Here is a 21,564-nt window from a genome sequence, read left to right on the forward strand (position 1 = left end):
GTGACCCCCAACCATAAAATTATTTTCGTTGCTACTTCATAACTGTAATTTTGCAGTGGGAGGACTAGTGCCACATTATTGGTGTCAGTGGAAGGAGTAGTGTCCCATCGTTGGTGTCAGTGGGAAGAATAGTGCCCCATCGTTGGTGTCAGTGGGAGGAATAGTGCCCCATCGTTGGTGTCAGTGGGAGGAATAGTGCCCCATCGTTGGTGTCAGTGGGAGGAATAGTGCCCCATCGTTGGTGTCAGTGGGAGGAATAGTGCCCCATCGTTGGTGTCAGTGGGAGGAATAGTGCCCCATCGTTGGTGTCAGTGGGGGGGGGAATAGTGCCCCATCGTTGGTGTCAGTGGGGGGGGGGAATAGTGCCCCATCGTTGGTGTCGGTGGGGGGGGAAATAGTGTCCCATCGTTGGTGTCGGTGGGGGGAGGAATAGTGCCCCATTCTTGGTGTCGGTGGGGGGAGGAATAGTGCCCCATTCTTGGTGTCGGTGGGGGGAGGAATAGTGCCCCATCGTTGGTGTCGGTGGGGGGAGGAATAGTGCCCCATCGTTGGTGTCGGTGGGGGGGGAAATAGTGTCCCATCGTTGGTGTCGGTGGGGGGAGGAATAGTGCCCCATTCTTGGTGTCGGTGGGGGGAGGAATAGTGCCCCATTCTTGGTGTCGGTGGGGGGAGGAATAGTGCCCCATCGTTGGTGTCGGTGGGGGGAGGAATAGTGCCCCATCGTTGGTGTCGGTGGGGGGAGGAATAGTGCCCCATCGTTGGTGTCGGTGGGGGGAGGAATAGTGCCCCATCGTTGGTGTCGGTGGGGGGAGGAATAGTGTTCCATCGTTGGTGTCGGTGGGGGGAGGACTAGTGCCCCATCGTTGGTGTCAGTGGGGGGAGGAATAGTGCCCCATTGTTGGTGTCAGTGGGGGGAGGAATAGTGCCCCATCGTTGGTGTCAGTGGGGGGAGGAATAGTGCCCCATCGTTGGTGTCAGTGGGGGGAGGAATAGTGTCCCATCGTTGGTGTCAGTGGGGGGAGGACTAGTGCCCCATCGTTGGTTTCAGTGGGGGGAGGAATAGTGCCCCATCGTTGGTGTCAGTGGGGGGAGGAATAGTGCCCCATCAGTGGTGTCAGTGGGAGAAATAGTGCCCCATCGTTGGTATTAGTGACACAAATGATGGGGCACTATTCCTCCCACTGACACCAATGATACTTACCTTGCTGACCCCTGCTCCAGCCTGGGCTCGCTCTCTCACTTACCTGTCAGCTGTCTTCCTTCTCTGGCCGCTCTCCTCTTCACTTACTCCGGCAGCTCCCTCGATCTTCTTTGATCTACGCGCGCTGCCGCTCGGCTCCTCCTCTCCAAGCTCCACCTCCTCGCCGGTGATTGGCCGCCTGTGTGCCTCTCCTGAGCTACAGTTCCGGTGGCCAATCAGCGGCGAGGAGGCGGAGCTGTTGAGTGATCCCGCAGGTGTGGCCAGGTGACAGGAGCAGCGTATCATCCCGCCCACACATCGCCTGAGTCAGAAGAGCGGTGTCTCGGTTCCTAAGACCATCGGAAATATGTGTTTTCCGATGGTCTTAGGCGACCCCTGTGAAATGGTCGTTCGACCCCCGGGTTGAGAACCGCTGCGCTAGAGGATGGGCCTGGTAGTAGCACGTCTGATGCCTCTTCCTGAGGAAGCTGTGATGATAGCTGCAACGGATTAGCTGCTACTAATTCTGCGAGTGAATCTTTGACCACTTTTTTTTTTTAGTAGGTCCGCAACCTGCTGGCTCTCTGCACCTCTTTCCGCTGCACAGTCCCTGAAACAGTCTCCACAGACTAGCTTGTCTGGTAGAGAGGTGGCTTTGCATGCCCGGCATTTTTGAGGTCTAGGACTTGGGGAGCATGAGCATCGTCTTTTGGCAGAACGTGCCTCAGTCGATTGGTATCTGGATCTGGAAGATCGGGCTGCCTTCATTGGATTCATCATGGCACCTGGATGTCCTCTTGGACCTCTTCTGGCGTACAGGACTGAAATACATAAAAGTACCAGCATCAGCACACTTTTTTTTTTCTAAACTTACCCAGCCAGAAGCTCTTACTTTTGAAGTTGAGGAGGGTCTTGTTCGGGCGGCGAATGGCTCATCTTAAGCAAAGGGCAAAAAGAGCAGCTATAAGACAGGAAGAGGATTAGATTACTGCGTTTTTGTTTGTTTTTTTTTGGAAAAAAAGGAAATGATAAAAGAGGGTGCATGTGAGAAAAAAAAAAATGACTTTCCACAGATGACTACTGACAGTACTTCTAGGATCTCCGCAAGGCCGCCTCCACCGAAGCTGCAGGAAGCCACACTAAAGCTCCCGGGATTAAATAGTGAAAGGGGAAAGGAAATGGGAAACTCCTCCTCCATCCTGGAAGGAAAAAATAAGAATTCAAGTGAGGGCAAAATAGCTTATTTGTCCATATCCAAGATGGCCACTGCAGCATCCGGCCACAGTGCACATGTGTGGGCACCTGGCGTGACTGGGCTGGCCCCTAGACCTGCCTGGGCCCTGAAGTAAATGAAGTATAAATCATTCACCTTTCCAACCGCTCCATCTCCGCCACCCCCCTCTGCCAATCCCTCCACTGGATTCCGATTGCACAACGGATCAACTTCAAAATCCTAACACTGACGTACAAAGGTGCCCATCATACTGCCCCGAACTACATCACTGACCTAATATCCAAGTACCACCCAACACACACACTCCGCTCCTCGCAAGACCTCCTTCTCTCTACTTCCCTGGTCTCCTCCTCCTATGCCCACCTCCAGGATTTCTCCAGGGAATCACCCATCCTCTGGAACTCCCTACCCCAATCCATCAGATTATCACCTACTCTCCTCTCATTTAGGCGCACCCTGAAAACCCATCTCTTCAGGGAAGCCTACCCCACCCCCTGCTAACCTGCCGACCTCCTCCACTCTTCCTACCACTCCATCCCCCACAGCTATCTCCTCCTGTGCCACTATCCCCTCTCCTAGATTGTAAGCTCCAAGGAGCAGGACCCTCGAACCCCTCGTGTATCGCACTGTATTGGTATTGTATTGTCTCATGTACTGTCCCCCATTATAATGTACAGCACTGAGCGAACTATTGGCGCTTTATAAATACTGTATAATAATAACTTCGCACACCTTCTATGCCCCTCCCCCTGCAATGTATCCAGAGGAATGTATAGAGGGGCTCGTATAGTGGGGCTCCTATAGACAGGAGTACGCAGCTCCCCTCATATAACCAGAGCAAAGTTCAGAGCTCTGAATTCCCCGCCAGTATCAGTGCATCTATTATCTATGTCAGTACGCTGGGAGAACACGATACAGAGCGCTGAGATTGGGGAGACGTAAGGGGGCGGTGACAAAGGATTTCCTTACTGATTCTGGAATTGGACAGTCAGAGGGGGCGGGGACAGAGAGTCCGCCCGTACTGACGCCCGGATTGGGCAGGCGGAGGGGGCGGGAACAGAGGCCTTCCTTACTGGTCCGTTGCCCGGCGCTGTGTGCCTGCAGTGGTGAGTGGTGGTCCTGCCGTACGGACGTCAGCTCGGTAATAGCACAGCCATGTGATTGTGGTGTGGTAGCCGGCCTGGGGGCAGGGACACGTGTACTAAGTGATTGGTGGAGGAGTAGGGTCCTGTTCATTGTCAGTGTATGTGAAGGGAGCAGTGGCAGTGTTCTGACGGTGGTGTGTTCTCATTACAGGGAGAAGTGTGTGCTTGGATCAAGATGGAAGCGGGCTCCGGTGAGTACAGCGGGGATGGGTGAGCACGTGTCGGCTCCTCTGTACACACTTGTCATGTGATCTGTGCCCCCTCCCCTATCACACTGCTCTGCCAGCCTGTGACATGTGTGGGCAGCGGACAGTGTTCTGTGTGGTGATTGGTGAGAAGTTCTCTGCCTGTGTCTTGTGTAGATCCGAGATTAGCAGCCTTGTGGCATCAGGTCCAGCGAAATAAAGTGACTCCTCCCACAATAAGCTCCTGTCCTGTGCATGTCATTGGTCCCGGTGTAGTAGCAAGATCAGCCCCCCTGAAGAGCTGTCCCTAATTCATTGGAATGGGCATCTGTACCTGCAGGAAAAGAAGTCCCTGAACCCAGTGTAAAAATGTGCCATATTTTCTGATGCTTGGCAGTGCTGGTAGGAATGAATGGCGCTCCCATGCGTCTGCTATAGAGCAGGGAGTTCTGCCTGCAGGGCAGGAATGTGCACCATTATGCAAGCATTCCAAACCCTCACAGATGTGATCCTAGGGTAAAAGTCCCGGAGAACAAAATGTGTATTGAATGTCCGGGTGTCACAGTGGAGGGGGTTGTGGGGACTGGGAAGCAGGCTTGGTGGCCCTGTAATGAAAGATGGATGGGGGTCTCTGGGAGGCTGGGGTGTACTGTTGGAGGTTCTGTAGCCAGCTATGAGATGCTGTTGTAGGTTTTGCAGCTGGGTGGTGGCTGAGGGCTCTCGGGCACTGTGGCCCACCATGAGGGTTGGGGCATCTGCAGCTAGTGTGAGGGAGACCGAGATCATGGCCAGGTGGTTGAGAGGATGGTAGAATTGCTGACTAGGATACAGCATGTGCATAGGGCCTCATTCACACCTGAGCGTTTTGTAGCTCGAAGCTCCAAAACGCTTAGAGGGAAAAAAAGAAAACCTCAATATTACTCTATGGAGATGGTTCAGGTCTTCACTCCAAGTCACCTGAAGCAGAATGCCTGAAGCTCAAAGTTTTGGAGCTACTTTTGTAACTTCAGTTGGGCAGATTTGCAGGTTTTTTTTTTTTGGCTTTTTTTCCCTCGTAGAAAAGAATATAAACATGCAATTGGTTTTTGTATGATTTTCTGCTCAAATGAAAATGTTTTTAAAAGAAAAAGTAGTAATATGTAATGGTAATAAAAAGTAGTAATATGTAAAATAAATTACATATATAAAAAAAATCATAAATATTAATGAACCCTGAACCTTAAAAAAAGAGATTATTATTCTTAACACCCGAACAAAAATACATTAATAATACCAAATATCATTTTATAACTTTTTAGGGGGTTAAGGCTATGAGTTAATTTATTACAAGTATTTATGATTTTCATTGTGTAGTTGTTTTACATTTATGTTTATTCATAATATATTTTTTTTGTTTAGATGTTTATTTGTTTAATATATTTTTTAGGGGCTAATTATTTATTACATGTATATTTTAACATTCATTTTATTATCACACTAACACAAAATAATAAAGCTGATGGAAGAGCTGAAGCAAAAAAACCTAGTAACAGATGATATTTTACTTTATTGGCTAATTAAAAACAAAAAACCTCGAAAGGCTGAAACCGCACAGAAAGCTGCTACTCTGAGATGTGGATGGAGCCTTAACCTGAGAAGGGATTTGCACATCTGAGATTTAACCTAGGTTTGCACTGATGCAGTGCAGGCTGAATCTGTTAGTTGCCATAAATTAGTATGGCTACAGATCAGGATTGCTTCAGTCTAAAAAGGCAAGGGGCCCACCAGTGTCTCCACAGAAAGACATTGAACTTTGTTTTCCTGCCCCCAAGCTGCTAGATACTATTGCTCTTAGATCCTTTCCATTCCAGCCAGATCTGAACTCCTGTGTGGTATAGCTTCTGCCAGCAGACCAGGTGTTGCACTGGCTATGCATTCCAGGGACACACTTGCTGGATCTTTGGGGTGAATTTCCAGAGACCACAAAGGGAGCAGAACTGTGCTGGAGAAGAAAAGCTAGGTTAGCGGCCTTTTTTTTTTTTTCTGTGATGCATTAGGAGCACACAGAGAAGGAAGAAGGGGGCTGGGGTAACACACAACCGATGACAGTTCATCGCAACAAACCGGTCTATATTAAAGTGAACCTGACCTGATCTAAAACAAAGTAACCGATGTATTGAAGTGTCTCTGTGGTGTTCTTGGGATTTAAATCCTTATGTCTGGGAGCCCCTAGGATCCTAGACCTGGTCTGTTCTTGCCACTTTGACTTCTAAAGTGCATATTGGAGCCCTTTTTTCATTCATCTGTTAAATGCAAGATATTCTGTGGGCAGTAGAGGTTCTGGCATATGAAAATTGAACAATGGATGTGGTTCAGTAGAAGGGGTGGGGCTTTATCTTAACTTTCACAAAAGTCAAGATGTTGTGTACAGCTTAGATCTACAATCCTAGGTGTTCTACAGGGACTAATTAAAAAAAAAAAAAAAAAAATAGGCTACTTGCTAGTACACTAGGTGCCTGCTCCTCACACTTGTTACCTTTTAGAAAATGTTTTAGAACAGGACAGGTTCACAGTGAAGGCTTTAAAGAAGTATAGCCAAAGCTCTTCTGGCTATACTTCTCCTATGGATGACAGGAGTGCTCAAAACAGGTCACAGGAGTGCAGTAAGAACTGCAAACAGTGTGCTAAAGCCCACTGATGTCAGAGCTAGTGCACGCGGTCGGGATCCACCCAGAAGGGCCAACACCTGACCCAGCCTCTCAGCGATCCACTGATAGCCTGAGCCAGCCCATCCCACCTGATTCACAGACCAGCGCTCCAGTGAGTGCTGGAGGGGAAAAGCAGAGACCCTGATACAGACAGTCACAGCTCTCTGCTCCAAGATCTGAGCAATCAGTGGTGTTTGATCACTCAGCTCTCTGTGCAAAGCCAGTGGGGGCAGATGCAGGATCAGATCGATGCTGCATCCACCTAGTTAACTATAATGTGTGAGGATTAAAACAAAACAAAAAAAAATACTTCTGAGCACATTATGAGTGAATGGAGGAGAGGTACAATACATTACAATTGTATTCAAATACACTTCTACTACTAAGACTCAAATAGGTCTTCAAACAGTCCTCCCCTAAATGCTAAAGAAAGATAGAGCCTTACTCTCTGGGCTTCCCAGGACCAGTTGTTTGGCAATTTCTGAAATGGAGCACACCCGAGCACATGTGTCAAGCCTGATGGCAATGACCCTGTAGGCTTGGCTTGTCTGGGCTGGCCTGTAGGTCATGTTTACTTTGCAAACAAAAATGGATGTTTGTAAATGTTGCTTAATGCTCATTTATTTGATTTGCACAATTTACACATTTTATTTTTCTTTAAGAACTGAGACTTGGCAGGAAGATCAATGAGGGCAAAACTAAAGAAGTGTACGAGCTGCCTGATCACCCTGGATGTGTTCTCATGCAGTCCAAGGATCAGATCACAGCAGGGAATGCAGCCAGGAAGGATCACATGGAGGGAAAAGCCTCCATCTCTAATAAGACCACCAGCTGTGTCTTCAAACTGCTTCAAGAAGCGGGTAAGAATTATCACATAGTGTATGTTTACTGTCTTCAATAGCCCTCATTGTTATTTATTGATATTATTGTGTTTGTTAGGTTTTCTACTCAATTTTTAAAAACAATTATCAGACTCTGGTCTTCTCTTGCCGATTAGCAGTTCAGATCTCACCTACAGGAGCCTACATGCTGATTTGCTTTCAGCTTTTCTATGGTTAACCCACTAAAATTAGAGGACTTCCTTCAGCCTACAACTGTTGGTTGAGCACAAAATAAAATATTTCAACAAATAACCCATGTGTCTGTGGGTACCTGAGTTAATAAAAGACCCATTGATGTCTATTACTGACTAGTAAAGTGGGTTGTTGGTGAACTTCTAATTGAGATCTTATGACGCTGATATAATGGAGTAAGGTTCACACACATCCACCCCTCCGTGCTCAATGTTATTGGATAGATATGCTGGATGGACTCCCAGCACTTTAATTCTTGATTTGAAAGAAGTAATCTGTTATCTTTTGGGTTGACTTGAGGACATCTTACACAACTGACCTATTCAAGCAACCACAATATTCCTTTTTATTTCCAAGAAGGAAATGACTAAATTGGGATCCATGCTGTGAGTATTTGCTTGGGACAAACTGCTCTCTTCAATACAGTAATTGAATTACATACACACACTTGTGACCACTGTGGGGCAATAGATGAAAAATCTGTGCAAATGAGTTGGTTAATTGTAGCTGTTTGAATGGAACTTGTCTAACAGTAGGGATGCACCAATTTATCAGTGGCCAAAAATAGTGCTATCTGCATTTTGCCACAGGAAAAAAGGTGCCGATAATGGCTTCTCTGTTGTGGCAAGCAGGAATTTGGTTGTTACCAGCTGTCCATTGGGTGTGCATGAAGGGAATAGGTGTAGCTGTGACATCTTGGGTCCGCCTTGCCTCCATCTCACTGGGGAACCATGGGGCATGCTACCTCCTCCTCCTTCAGGGGAGGTGGGCAGCACGATTGTGCAGTAGGGATGCCTGGGCTTCATGATTGTGCATTCCTGTCATTAGTGGTGGCGTCGCTGGGCTTTTATTTTTCTGTCCAATTTTGTGTTACTTTCTAGAAGTTATTTTACATTTCTGGATTGTATCTTTTCAATTCATATTCATTTAAATTAATGATATTAAGTCAAATATGAATACAATTATATATAAAAAAAATACAGTATCTCAGAGAAGTGAGTACACCCCTCACATTTTTGTAAATATTTTATTCTATCTTTTCATGTCAACACTGACAACACTGAAGAAATGACATCTTGCTGCAATGTATAGTAGTGAGCATACAGCTTGTATAATGGCTGTGTTGAGTTATTTTGAGGGGACAGCAAATTTACACTGTTATACAAGCTGTACACTCACTACTTTACATTGCAGCAAAGTGTCATTTCTTCAGTGTTGTCACATAAAAAACATTTACAAAAATGGGAGGGATGTACTCTATTCAGTGAAATACTGTATATATTGGTTTCAGCAACAGAATTGTTGTTTCTGTGCACCACTAATTAACAGCACTATATCTAAACTGTCCCCTATTGGAGCCATGTGGACCCCAGAAGCTGTATTGAGTATCCATGTCGTTTCTGACAAACAGCATAGCTCAAATATTATACTTAATATATGCACAGTACCATCTAGTAGCAAAGGGGTGAGATCAATAAAGGGGAAGGGAGGCAAGGGATCCAGGGTTGTATACATTTTTGGTATGCCAGAGCATCAAGCCAGCAATGAGAGGAACACTGAACTTTGAGCTATGCTGTTTGTCAGAAACGGCATGGATGCCCATTTCAGTGTTCCTCTCGTTGCTGGCTTGATGCTCTGGCATACCAAAAATGTATACAACCCTGGATCCCTTGCCTCCCTTCCTTGATTGGTCTCACCCCTTTCCTACTAGATGGCACTGTGCATATAGGAAGTATATTTGCACCACCAATAGAAAAGGTATTGTAATAGGTGCTGCTTCTGATGCCAGTCTAACTCCCTATGTCTTTGGAAAGACAAGCCATGACTTATGCCATCATAAAAATTATTTGTCAGGAGAATTGCATAATTTATGTACTTGGAACAACTTTTTGCTGCAATATACTTGCACCCACTTGCTGTGGTCCTGCAAATATGTACTGAGCATTGGCTGAGGCAAAATGTAGGTTCTGTTAGTTTGGAAACTGCTTTTTTTTTTTTAAGGAAATATTAGGTTGCTTTCTTTTTATTTTAAGGTTGGAATGACTCTAAGATAAGTAAAAAAAAAAAAGTTTGCCAGGCTGAGAGTCTTGTATACAAAGCGCAGTAGCTCAAGCGTATATATTTGCATGAAAACAAATGAGTCCTAGGAATAACTTCCCCCTGCCTAACTGTGGCTGTGGTATTTTGTCTCTCAGGTATCAAGACTGCATTTGTCAAGAAGTGTAGTGAGACAGGATTCATTGCCACCCATTGTGAGATGATTCCTATCGAGTGGGTATGCAGGAGAATAGCCACTGGCTCCTTCCTCAAGAGAAATCCTGGAGTCAAAGAAGGATACAAGTTTTATCCTCCCAAAGTAGAGATGTTCTTCAAGGTGTGCTAAATTTCTGTTCACTTTTCTTAGGCTGCAGTCACTAGTTCTGTTTTCTTAATTTCACTAATATGCATGGTATTTCTTTTAAATGCAGGATGATGCCAATAATGACCCTCAGTGGTCTGAAGAGCAGCTAATTGCTGCAAAGCTTACTTGTGCTGGCCTTGTGACTGGTCAGGCGGAGGTGGACATCATGAAGCATTCTACAGTGGCTATCTTTGAGATTCTAGAGAAAGCATGGTCTATACAGGACTGTACACTGGTGGATATGAAGGTATGTTTGTGCCTTTTTTCTTGTATAAAAGATGGGATATTTTGCGATTCTGACATGCTTTTTTTTATTTTTAGAGAACTGCAGACTTTACAATACTGAAACAAGATATGTGCTCAAATCGCAATAGCTTGTACATGCATTTATCTATTAGGTGCTAAAGGGGGTGTAGTCATAGTAACACTAGAAATCCCATAGGAACCCTCTGCACACTACTAATTACCATTTCCAGCAAACCTTGCAATAAATATAGGAATGTTTAGTTCACACATACAATACATGTTTATCCTGGCCAACTGCATCAACGTAATCCCTCTTTGGTCAGTGCTAGTCTGCTCTGCCAATGCAGCTGCTACTGTGAACACCATCCCAACCTGGGGCAAACAGACACAAAGTGGGGGAGAGCTGCTAGGTTTAGGTCTGGCTACTGACCTATGCAACAGAAACCATATATACCTGTTTGCTAGCAAGGTTAATTAGCTGTGTGAAGAGTGTTCTTCTGGAATTTTCTTACAATGCTGCACAGTAACTGCTTTAGTTCTACAGGTCAGGATTGATGTGACTGAAAACAGATCATTTTAGCTTTTCTCAACTGTCATTAATGTAAAATTCTTAAATTTAAAACAAAGCCTTGAAATACAGGTAGCACAAGCTACCTGCTCAGGACTTTAGTTTTTTTTTTTTTATCCACATGTGGCTGTAGCGCACCAGGCCCCATGCTTTGTTTTGCCAGGATTCTGTATGTTTGTGACACAGCACAGTGATTTCCAAATATCTGCAGGCACCCTGCTGACATTTTGCATTTATTTTTTTTTTGGTATGGCTTTACTGCAGGCTCCACATCACTGCCTGCATTTTGTGGTGAATAGCAGATGGCGATATCCGTTCAAGTGTTGGTATGAAGAGGTGCCTTACTGCCCAAATCAAACTTTGAAATGCTGTAGAAGTTTGATTCTGGTAATATCATATGCTAAGAGGAAGTTACAGGCTCAGGAAGCGGACCCACTCATTATATATTGAAAGGCTTTCTCGAATCTGGCTGCAGTGGATTATTTATTTTCAGTAAACAAAGTGAACTTTCACATTATAGTACAGTTGCATTTTTGCTTTATTGGCTGGAATTTGCTCTTTAAACCATTCTGCCAATCTGTTTCCCCCAATATACAAAAGATCGCAAGGAGTGTTTACTAATGTGTATATAAAATATAATGATCCAAGAATACAGAACAGCAAGGGAAAGGGAAAGTCGTGTCAACATCTTTCGGATAAGTGTTTTGTATTGAAGATAAAGAGAAAAAAATTGTAATGAGTAATCTATAGTTGAACATCAAATATTGTTTTCTATCTTCTGTATGTACACTAGATTGAATTTGGAGTTGATGTGACCAAAAAGGAGATTGTTCTTGCTGATGTGATTGACAATGATTCCTGGCGTCTGTGGCCTTCAGGAGATAAGAGCCAACAGAAAGATAAACAGGTAAAGGAAATGCTGTCCCTTCCAGTTAGAGGGCTAGTATGTGAAGCTCTGAAGACATAACTGTTTGAGTTGAGGCTCATCTACACAGATGCAAATGCCCTTACAGTATGCGTGTGGAGCTGAACGCAGGCAGTTTATGTTGGACAATGGAGATGCAACTGTTGAATGGATTCACCCACACTTCTGAGTTGACAGGGATGTTCACACCCGTGTGTGTGTGTGTCCATACAGCTGCTGCTTCTCCATTGACAGGCTGTCTGCATGCAGCTCAATGTTGTGCAGGATCAGCTCTTGCATGCTGTATGTACTTCTGCACCCATAAGGATGTGCACAAAAACAAATCTAAGAACAAAAGTTGAATGTATTGCAGCTTACCATTCATTACATTTAGTGACAATGTTTTACTAACCAGTATCAAACATTTCCCAAAGGATGCAGAACCTTTACATAGTCCGTAATTCTATAACTCTTCAGGGCAAATCCTGACCTGCCAGATGGGTTTGGAATATTGGGAGTATGACAGACTTGGTCATCTCCTGTGTTGCACATGCTTGCTGTAAGAGAAAATATTATGCCATCTTTTCTACAGGCCAAGTGTGATGCCCAAAGTGACATGTCAGTGGACTGGGTGTTGAGAAGAGACTGCAAATGGATTAAGATACACTTTTTTTTTTTTTTTTTGTATGCTATCTTTGTGTGTTCGTGGTCTGAAGAAACTCACTGAAAACCACCTTAAAATTAACCATATTTAGGTCAAAATGTTCTGCTGTTAATCCCTTCAGTACATTGCTTCCAAGTCACAGTGCTGATTTCTCCCAAAATGTGCAATACATTTTGAGTTAATTTTTTTTTTTTTTTAATCATTCTTAAACTAGTCTTAGAAGATGTTTATGGTAACCTATGTGTTTGCTGCAGACTTACCGGGATCTAAAAGAAATCACCCCAGAAGCGATGCAGATGGTGAAACGCAACTTCGAGTGGGTTGCTGAGAGGGTTCAGGTAAGAAAAATGGTTGCTATCAATGGTTGCTTTAGAATATGGGAATTTTTCTGTCCATTTTGTTAGAATGGCAATGGTTTTAATTGGCTATTGGGGAAATTGCAGGGTGACTTTTGGTATTTTGTTAATGAGGAGGATGTAACTTATGACTTTCTGTTCTAGATGAAGTTCTGCAGTGCAGCTATAGAACTGGTCTCCTGCCAGGTCTACTACAATATAAATATTCCCACCCCTCCTATGTTTGTGTGGTGTTTTTTTTTTTTTTTTTTTGCCTACCATGACCTTAATTTAGCGGTTTGCCTGGACTTCTTAGCTTTCAGTCTTAATACTTGACTTTTTGTAATTCTGGTTTAGTCTTGTGATTTGCACACATCTGCCACACTACACCGGCAGTCGGGTTACACACATTTGATTCATCAGTGCAGCTTCATATGTCACCTTCCCATCTCCAGCCAACTCGCTTCATAAGGGATCTAAAATGTTGCAGTTGTCTAATAAGGCAATAAGCTAAATTTCAGTGTGGTGTATTGATGATACTGCTTTTGGCGTGTAGTAGAAGCACATAACTTTCATGAATTTGACGCTAAACAAAATTACAGATAATTTTGGCTGGTAATCATTTACTGTATGCTGTACCTCCTAGTTAGTGAAGTTTTTAATTGTGCTGTTGCTGACTTGGGAGGACTGATCTACACTTTTTTTTTTTTTTTTTTTTCAGCTCATACTGACCAGTGTGAGCCAAGGAAGGGTGGTGGTTCTGATGGGCTCCATTTCTGACTTGGTGCATTGTGAGAAAATCAAGAAATCCTGTGCAAACTACGGCATTCCATGTGAGCTCAGGGTGACATCTGCCCACAAGGGTCCTGATGAGACTTTGAGGATCAAGTCTGAGTATGAAGGTAAGATGGCCCACCTCCATCTGAAAATTACCACTTTTGCTTGAGTGGGGTCTCTTCACCTCTAAAAAGAAATGTGGCATACTTGCAAGTATTCCACGCTTTATGGAGACTTTAGGATATTTTGTGTGTTGGGGGGGGGGGGGGGAGTAAAATGGGAAGGGGTGTTCGGAAGCTCTGGCAGGGTGTGTGTGTGTGTGTGTGTGTGTGTGTGTGTGTGTGTGTGTGTGTGTGTGTTGTTTTTCCTGAAATGTTTTTGCTAGGTCTATGCACAAAAAAAAAAAAAGTTGGCTGGAGTTTGACTTATTTTTATGCTTGACCTCTTGTTTTAGGTTATATTGTGGAAGTCTGGTGTCACTGCAATTTACAGACATGAATCACAGCAATTGAGCGTGTTATGGTAGCTGTATAAGGACACGACACTAGAGTAGGCCTTTGAGTACGACCATTTCAAAAATACAGATCTTGACACTGTCCTCGTCTCCTTTTCATTACATGATTTTATTGCTGCAGTTTCATAAATCTGAAACCTCCTTGGTGCTGCAATGCCTTACACATTATGTACTTCACTCTTTAGGTGATGGTATTCCCACGGTGTTTGTTGCAGTTGCTGGCAGAAGCAACGGTTTGGGTCCTGTTCTTTCTGGAAACACTGCATATCCTGTAATTAACTGCCCCCCTCTTGCGGCAGACTGGGGAGCTCAAGATATTTGGTCTTCCCTGAGGATGCCCAGTGGTAAGAGAAATGCATGTACACTGCTAAGAAGCAGCCAACCAGGTCTTATGATTAAAAATTATTTTTAATAAACCAGAAAAGTGTTTAATTTTGCTGTACCTGTCTATCCTGCTGCAGGTCTTGGATGTTCTACGGTTCTGTCACCTGAGGCAGCAGCTCAGTTTGCCGCTCAGATATTTGGTTTGAACAATCACTTGATATGGTCCAAGCTACGTTCCTGCACCTTGAACACCTGGATTTCTCTCAAACAAGCAGATGTTAAGTTGAGAGAGTGCAGCATGTGACCCCCCCCCCCCATTCCTCATGCACTGTTCTGTCTTGATTGATTAAAGCACTTGGTTTTTCTAGGTGTGTTTTGAGTGTGGGTATTTTTTCCTCTCACCAAGTTAATTTTAAATCTTAGTGATTTAGTGTGCTATATAGTCACCTCCTTCCTGGGTTTGGAACACTAGAACTGGTATGTCATTGAACTATTTCTCAAGTATTAAGGATGTGAAATTGAGATGCATAAAAAAAGCAGCTTGTTGGTTACAATGACAAATTATCTGTGATCACTAAACATTGTCAAATGTCCAGCAACAGAAATATAGGCAAAAAGGATGTTTAAGTGGAGTTAAAAAAAAAATGGAGTTGAAAATGGGATAACGGGAGTCTACTAACCTGTGACAACTGATATTTTCTATTAGTAATATTGTAACTGGGATATGAGTGCTAGCAAGGTTGAAGGTTTTGTGCATTGCACAGTGTACCGCATATATGCAACAATGGAGCAACAGCTCCAGGATCAATACCACTGCGACAGTTGTGAGCAGGTTGCCCTTGTGGAAGTTTGCGTTAGATCTGAAGGAGCAAGTTGTAACACTGGGCAGAACTTACTACCTAGAAAGGGGTCTTCTGCTCTGAGTGGGTAGCTAATGAGATGGATGTGGAGGGGCTAGTCGGGATTATCAGGTAGGAAGATGGTTTACTGTAGCGGGAGGGAGTGGTAGGGGCTCACAGAAAAGGAAGCTCAGCCCTGGTGTTTGAGCACCCAAAGAGATTTGCCAAGTTGGGTGAAGATATGGGGGTGGCAGCCCTGGATGTCACTGCTATCCCTAACAGGTGGGAGAGCAGACCATTTGGGAGGAGTGGTGAGGGTAGTGCAGGAAGGCCTAGACAGTTGGTGGTAATAGGGGATTCTAGAATCAGAAGAACTGATAGAATAATTTTGTCAGGATCACCTCAACCGAATGGTTTGCTGTCTCCCTGGTGCCAGGGTTCGGCATGTGTGGAGTGCTACTGCTGGTGATGAGAAGGTTCCCATATTCCAAACAACCATTGGAATTGGTACCATTTTTGTATGAAAATTACAAAAATACATGTGCACAAGGTGTCATTGACACCTCATGACATTATGGGTGGAATTGCACATGGGGGTGTGTACTACAAAGGTAATCTGAGTTTGTTATAGGCTACCTGGTATTAATGAGGTGGAGATTCCGCTCCTTGCACAGATCGCAAGGGCTGGGACAGTGATTATGGGGGATTTTAACTTCCTGGAAATTGACTGGAGTAATGGTACTGCAGGAACAGTTAAAGGGCAAAAATGTATAAACCTGCTACAGGACAATTTTTATGGTACAGTTCATAGAGGCCCCAACTAGGAAAGATGCTCTGCTGGACGTGGTACTCTCAAACCATGCAGAGCTTATTACTAATGTCCATATATAAGAACTAGGTAGCAGTAACCATAACATGATTTCATTTATTGGTGGCTGTAAAAAAAGCACCTCTGGGAAAAATAAAAATGCTCAACTTTTAAGAGCAAACTTTCCAAGGCTAAGAGCTGTCCATAATGGCCACGGTGTTAACATAGCCCAGTGTTTCTCAACTCCAGTCCTCATGGACCCCCAACAGGTCATGTTTTCAGGATTTCCCTCAGATGAAACAGCTGTGGTAATTACTAAGGCAGTGAAACTGATCAAATCACCTGTGCAAAATAATGGAAATCCTGAAAACATGACCTGTTGGGGGTCCATGAGGACTGGAGTTGAGAAACACTGACATAGCCCCAGATGATCCACATTGGCTCACAACTGATATAATCCAGAAATACTTAGACTGAATAAAGCACCTGGACCGGATGGCATACACCCATGTGTCCTTAAAGAATTGAGCTAATTATTTAATTAACACTGGAGTGGCGTAAGGCCAATGTGGTGTCTATAAAAAGGGATCAAAATCTTTACCAAGTAATCATAGACCTGTTAGTTTAACATCTATTGTTGGGAAGATACTGGAGACCACATAGAAAATATTTTAAGCAACAGACAGCATGGATTCATGAAAAACAGAAGTTTTCAAACTGGCTAAAACATCATATTCAGAGAGTAGTGGTTAATGATTCATACTCTGAACCTTGGGGTACACCACTGACAGCCCTAGACCAGGGTTGGGACCCTTTTTTAAATATATTTATAAATGATAGGGTTTGGGTTTAAATATCCCATTTCAGTCTTTGCAGATGACACCAAGCTGTGCAGTGGAATAACGTCTTTACAGGATGTCTCCAACTTACAAGCTGACCTCAATGCACTGTTTAATTGGGCAACTATGTGGCAAATGAGGTGTAATGTTGATAAATGTAAGGTTCTGCACTTGGGGGCTAAGAATATATATGCATCATACATACTAGGGGGGAGTACGACTGGGGGAATCGATGGTGGAGAAGGATCTGGGACTTCTGGTAGATCACAAGCTTAACCACTAGCCTACAGGGCACTTATACCCCCTTCCTGCCCAGGCCAATTTACAGCATTCAGTGCTGTCACACTGACAATTGTGCGGTCATGCAACACTACCCATATGACATTTTTATCTTTTTTTTTGACAGAGCTTTATTTTGGTGGTATTTAATCACCTCTGGGTTTTTATTTTTTCTTAAACAAACCAAAATCACTGAAAATTTTGAAACAAACGTTTTTTTATTTTTTGTTATTTACAAAATTTTATAAGTGATTTTTCTCCTTCACTAATGTGTGCTAATGAGGCTGCAGTGATGGGCACTGATAGGTGTCAATGATGAGGAGTCACTGGTAGGTGGCACTGATGGGCATTGACAGGCATCACTGATGGGCACTGAAAGGCAGCACTGATGGGTGACACTGAAAGGCAGCTCAGATGGGCACTGATATGTGGCATTTTTGTGGCACTGATGGGCACTGGCAGGTGGCATGGATGAGAGCTGGCACTGATGGACACTGACAGGTGGCACTGCTGGGGCTACACTGATCATCAGTGCCCTGGATTGCGCACAGGCAGGGGGCGGGGAGGCCCTCTATAAACGGCCACCTGACCCTGCACTGCCACTGTCTGGCCATTTATATACAATGGCCGGACAAGAGGTGGTTAAAAGAGGTATAGACTCCAGAGAGAGAGAGATCATATTACCCCGGTACAAATCATTAGTAAGACCCCATCTGGAATATGCAGTTCAGTTTTGGGCACCAATTCACTAAAAGGAGATTGGGGAACTGGAGGAAGGGCAACCAAACTGATAAGAAGCATGGAGGAGATCAGCTATGAGGAGAGATAAGAGGAAGTGAATTTAATCTCTCTTGAGAAGAGATTAAGGGGGGATATGATCAACATGTATAAATACAGCAGTGGTTCATATAGTGAACTCGGTGTAGAGCTATTCACCTTGAGGTCATCACAGAGGACAAGTGGGCACTCTTTACATCTGGAGGAAAAGACATTTAATTTCCAAATACGGAAAGGTTTCTTCATAGTAAGAGCTGTGAAGATGTGGTATAGACTTTAAGAGTTGGTTCTGGCCAGCTCAAAGGATTGCTTTAAAAAAGTCCTGGATTCTTTCCTAGATGCACAGAATATAACTGGATACTAACATTTATAGGTAAAGTTGATCCAGGGAATATCCGATTGCCTCTCGGGATCAGGAAGCAAGTTTTTACCCTGTGGGAGCAAGTTCTGTCTTGCTTTGCTGGGGTTTTTTTTTTTTTTTTTTGCCTTCCTCTGGATCAACTGTAGATGTAGGATTATAACTTTTTTATGGTTGAGCTGGATGGACTTTAGTCTTTTTTTTCCAGCCAAACCGACTATAACTATTGGAGCAAAGGTAAATGAATATTGAACACAGTGGACTTTGGACATCTTATATACTATGGTGGAAATTTATCAAGACTGGAGCAAACTGTTGATAGTAGTTAATAAGATTCTAGCCTCAGCTTGTTCAGATAAGCTGTGAAAATAAACGTTATTTGGTTACACTGCACAGCTGCTCTACTTTTGATATATTGTCTTATGCTCTGCTCTCAAGTAGATATTCTGTGAGATTTGCCCAGTTGCAGCAAGAAATGCATACTGTATACACATGACTATAGTCCAGCATGCTGCATTTTTGGTGAGATCAGTTTTGTTGGGATGAATTGGCATGGCTTTTTCTCATCAAAAAACAGATCCTGGTAAACTGTATCCACTACCCATCTACATCTGGCTCTAAAGGGCTTTCTCAAAGTTTGCTGCTGTGGAAAATGTAAGCCAGTGTGTCTGTCAATAGAAGTATACCATACATCACAGCACTGTTACTATCCCAGCACATATAAAATAATAGGAGGATTTATCAGTATGTCACATCTATGTTATCAATCTATAACAAAATAATACACTAATCATCTGTAAAGCCCAAGTTGTAATCAGAAATAGGTGACACCCCCCCAAAAAATTGACAAATATTGAAAGAAATACAAACCATGGTAGAAGACTCCTCACAGTAGCAGTGGCTATTAGTTGCATTAAAAACTCACAGCTGAAATACAAATATAAGAGCAAATGAAAACCTAGTATTAACAGCAACAATTTGGTTATAGAGAAAGCAGCTATCCCTAAAGCCCACTAACCATAAGCTTCATGTTACTAAACCAGGGGTGGGCAAACTTTTTGACTTGAGGGCCGCAATGGGTTCATATATTGGACCCGGGGGCCGGACCAAGAGTAGATGAATGATGTGTATGTGTCATCCATAGTAAGTATAGTAATATTCCCCCATAGTAAGCATAGTAAATCATCCCCCCTATAGTAATTCATTCCCCATATTAATTCATCCCCCATATTAAGTCCCCCCTGTGTCAATTCACTTACCTTTGCGCCGCGCGTTCCTCTCGCCGTGTTCCCGTGCCGTTCCGGTGTAGCATGAAAATCTGTCTCCTATGAGGATCTGTCCCCCTCCACGTATCTGCGCATGTGCCAGTTTCAGGCATTAGCAGCCGATCGGCGATCTCCGGCACATGCGCAGATACGTCGAGGGGGATGGATCCTCATAGGAGACAGATTTTCATGCTACACCGGTCTTCAGGGCGGACTGTGAGAGGAGCCTAGCTCCCTTCACGCTGCCCCGCCTACACACATCCTGACAGTATCACGCTCCGCGGGCTGGATTAAAAGGTCCGCCGGGCCGTAGTTTGCCCATTGCTGTACTAAACCCACCATAGTAAAATCAGTCTATATGCAGTAAAGCATGCTTGTTATACTCACTGTGGAACCTAAGGAGTTAATCCTACACATTGTGTAAAAAGGATGTTTGATCCTGTCTTCTCTGATCCTCCCCTTCTACTGTCCCCAGTCTATCTCCTGACAGAACAAAGCCTTGGGGGGCAAGGTTGAGCCCTTGAGACATAGAGCTCCTCCCTCTGGGACTGGAAACACGTAAGCTCAAAACCTGAAAAGGTGGTCCTCTAGGCCTCCCTCTTCAGTATTAGTGTTTTCCTCTGGAAGGATAGAATGCACGTGTTGGAACCTGTGTTGGAGCCCTAGGCTCAAGGGCTGTACTGGTGGCTCCTGGTAGTATAGCAGGGTGTACCAATCCTCAGGGGAGAGAAGACCGCTGATAATGTTCGGCAGCCAACGCCGAGGGATACTGGCTGGCTCAGTGTCCTCCATCGGATGGAAATGTGGAGTTGGCCACTACTTTTAGTGGGCGGAGCAGCTGCGCTCCAAGCTAGTTTGCTGGAAATTCTGGCTGGAGTGACATCATCAGTGGGCAGTTCCAGTCTCCACAGCGGTGCAGGCAGCAGGATTACTTGGGTGGCTGGTGCTGTGTGGCTAAAGACCCAGCAGAGGCTGTGGGCATCACACCACAGGAACGGAATGGAAAGCGCTGACCCCCCAATCAGGCAGAGCCTGGTTCCTTGAGCACTGGCTCCTCTCCGGTAGGCTTGGGTACGATGTGTTTTCCCTATCGCTGATCCTGGGGGTGGTTTCCAAGTTTGTGGGCTATATGTGAGTCTCAGGTGGTGGTGGGGCACGCTTCTTGTCTTCTCCCAGCACAGTGTTGTACTGGAGTGCAGAAGCCTGAGCTTAGTTGGATCTGTATTCTGTTTTGCTTTTTGTATGTTAAAGCCCAAGACAAGACACAGAATCAGACTCCCAAGAGGAAGTGTGCAGTTTGTGCGGCCAAGTTAGGCGCAACTTGGGAGAAGCAGTTGGGTGGATAGCCTAATTAAGGATGAGTTATTTACTGCCTGTCATAGGGGTTGATTTACTAAAGGCAAATAGGCTGTGCACTGAAAGTGCAGTTGCTGTAGTTCTGAGGGGAACATGCAAGGAAAATCAAAACAGCATTTTTGCTTGCACATGATTGGATGAAAGAAATCAGTAGAGCTTTGCCTCATTTCAAAGTTTACCCTAGGATATAAAGCAGGTGCACTTGCAGTACACAGTACATTTATCTTTAGTAAATCAACCCTATAGAGTCCTCACTTCTATTAAGGATGATATGGTGACTATGTTTCAGTCATTTAAATCCTTGCTGGACAAGATGCTGATGCCTCTGGTGCCCCTGACCCAGTCTGCAGGTGCAACTTCTTCATCAGAGTCATTTAGCCAATGGGAGGAAAATCCAGAAGAAGATCCCAGATCCCATGCTTCCTCCCAAACAGGGTCAGGCTCAGAGGAGAATGATAGAGAAGGTAGCTCCTCCAGGGGTTCTAGGTACAAACTGATTCTTAATGATGTACAGTACCTTGAAAAAGTATTCATACCCCTTGAAATTGTCCTCATTTTGTTATGTTACAACCAAAAACGTAAATGTATTTTATTGGGATTTTATGTGATAGACCAACACACAGTGGCACATAATTGTGAAGTGGAAGGAAAATGATAAATGATTTTCAAATTTTTTTTACAAATAAATAGCTGAAAAGTGTGGCGTGCATTTGTATTCAGCCCCCTTTACTCTGATACTCCTAACTAAAATCTAATGAAACCAATTGCCTTGAGAAGTCACCTAATTAGTAAATAGAGTCCACCTG

General features: G+C 44.1%; 1 protein-coding gene across 4 annotated transcripts in view; it reads left to right on the top strand.

Moving 5' to 3' along the window:
• Positions 1-14,604, top strand: part of PAICS (phosphoribosylaminoimidazole carboxylase and phosphoribosylaminoimidazolesuccinocarboxamide synthase) — a 71,804-nt gene extending 57,200 nt beyond the window's left edge. For 2 of the 4 annotated variants that reach the window (XM_089669282.1, XM_089669283.1), the window contains exons 8-16: positions 3,711-3,750; positions 7,094-7,291; positions 9,700-9,878; positions 9,973-10,152; positions 11,513-11,626; positions 12,542-12,625; positions 13,344-13,524; positions 14,099-14,257; positions 14,375-14,604. In XM_089669282.1, the coding sequence (XP_089525408.1) occupies positions 3,711-3,750; positions 7,094-7,291; positions 9,700-9,878; positions 9,973-10,152; positions 11,513-11,626; positions 12,542-12,625; positions 13,344-13,524; positions 14,099-14,257; positions 14,375-14,541 (1,302 nt within the window). In that variant the 3' untranslated portion in view covers positions 14,542-14,604. Of the gene's footprint in view, positions 1-3,448; positions 3,556-3,710; positions 3,751-7,093; positions 7,292-9,699; positions 9,879-9,972; positions 10,153-11,512; positions 11,627-12,541; positions 12,626-13,343; positions 13,525-14,098; positions 14,258-14,374 lie in introns of those variants that run through there. The other 2 variants (XM_089669284.1, XM_089669286.1) reach the window with 2 other exon arrangements.
• The last annotated feature ends 6,960 nt before the right edge of the window (positions 14,605-21,564 follow it).

This window comes from Staurois parvus, unplaced genomic scaffold, assembly GCF_062004578.1.
Source record: "Staurois parvus isolate SC_StPar_1 unplaced genomic scaffold, SC_StPar_1.0 ptg000071l, whole genome shotgun sequence".
Lineage (NCBI taxonomy): Eukaryota > Metazoa > Chordata > Amphibia > Anura > Ranidae > Staurois > Staurois parvus.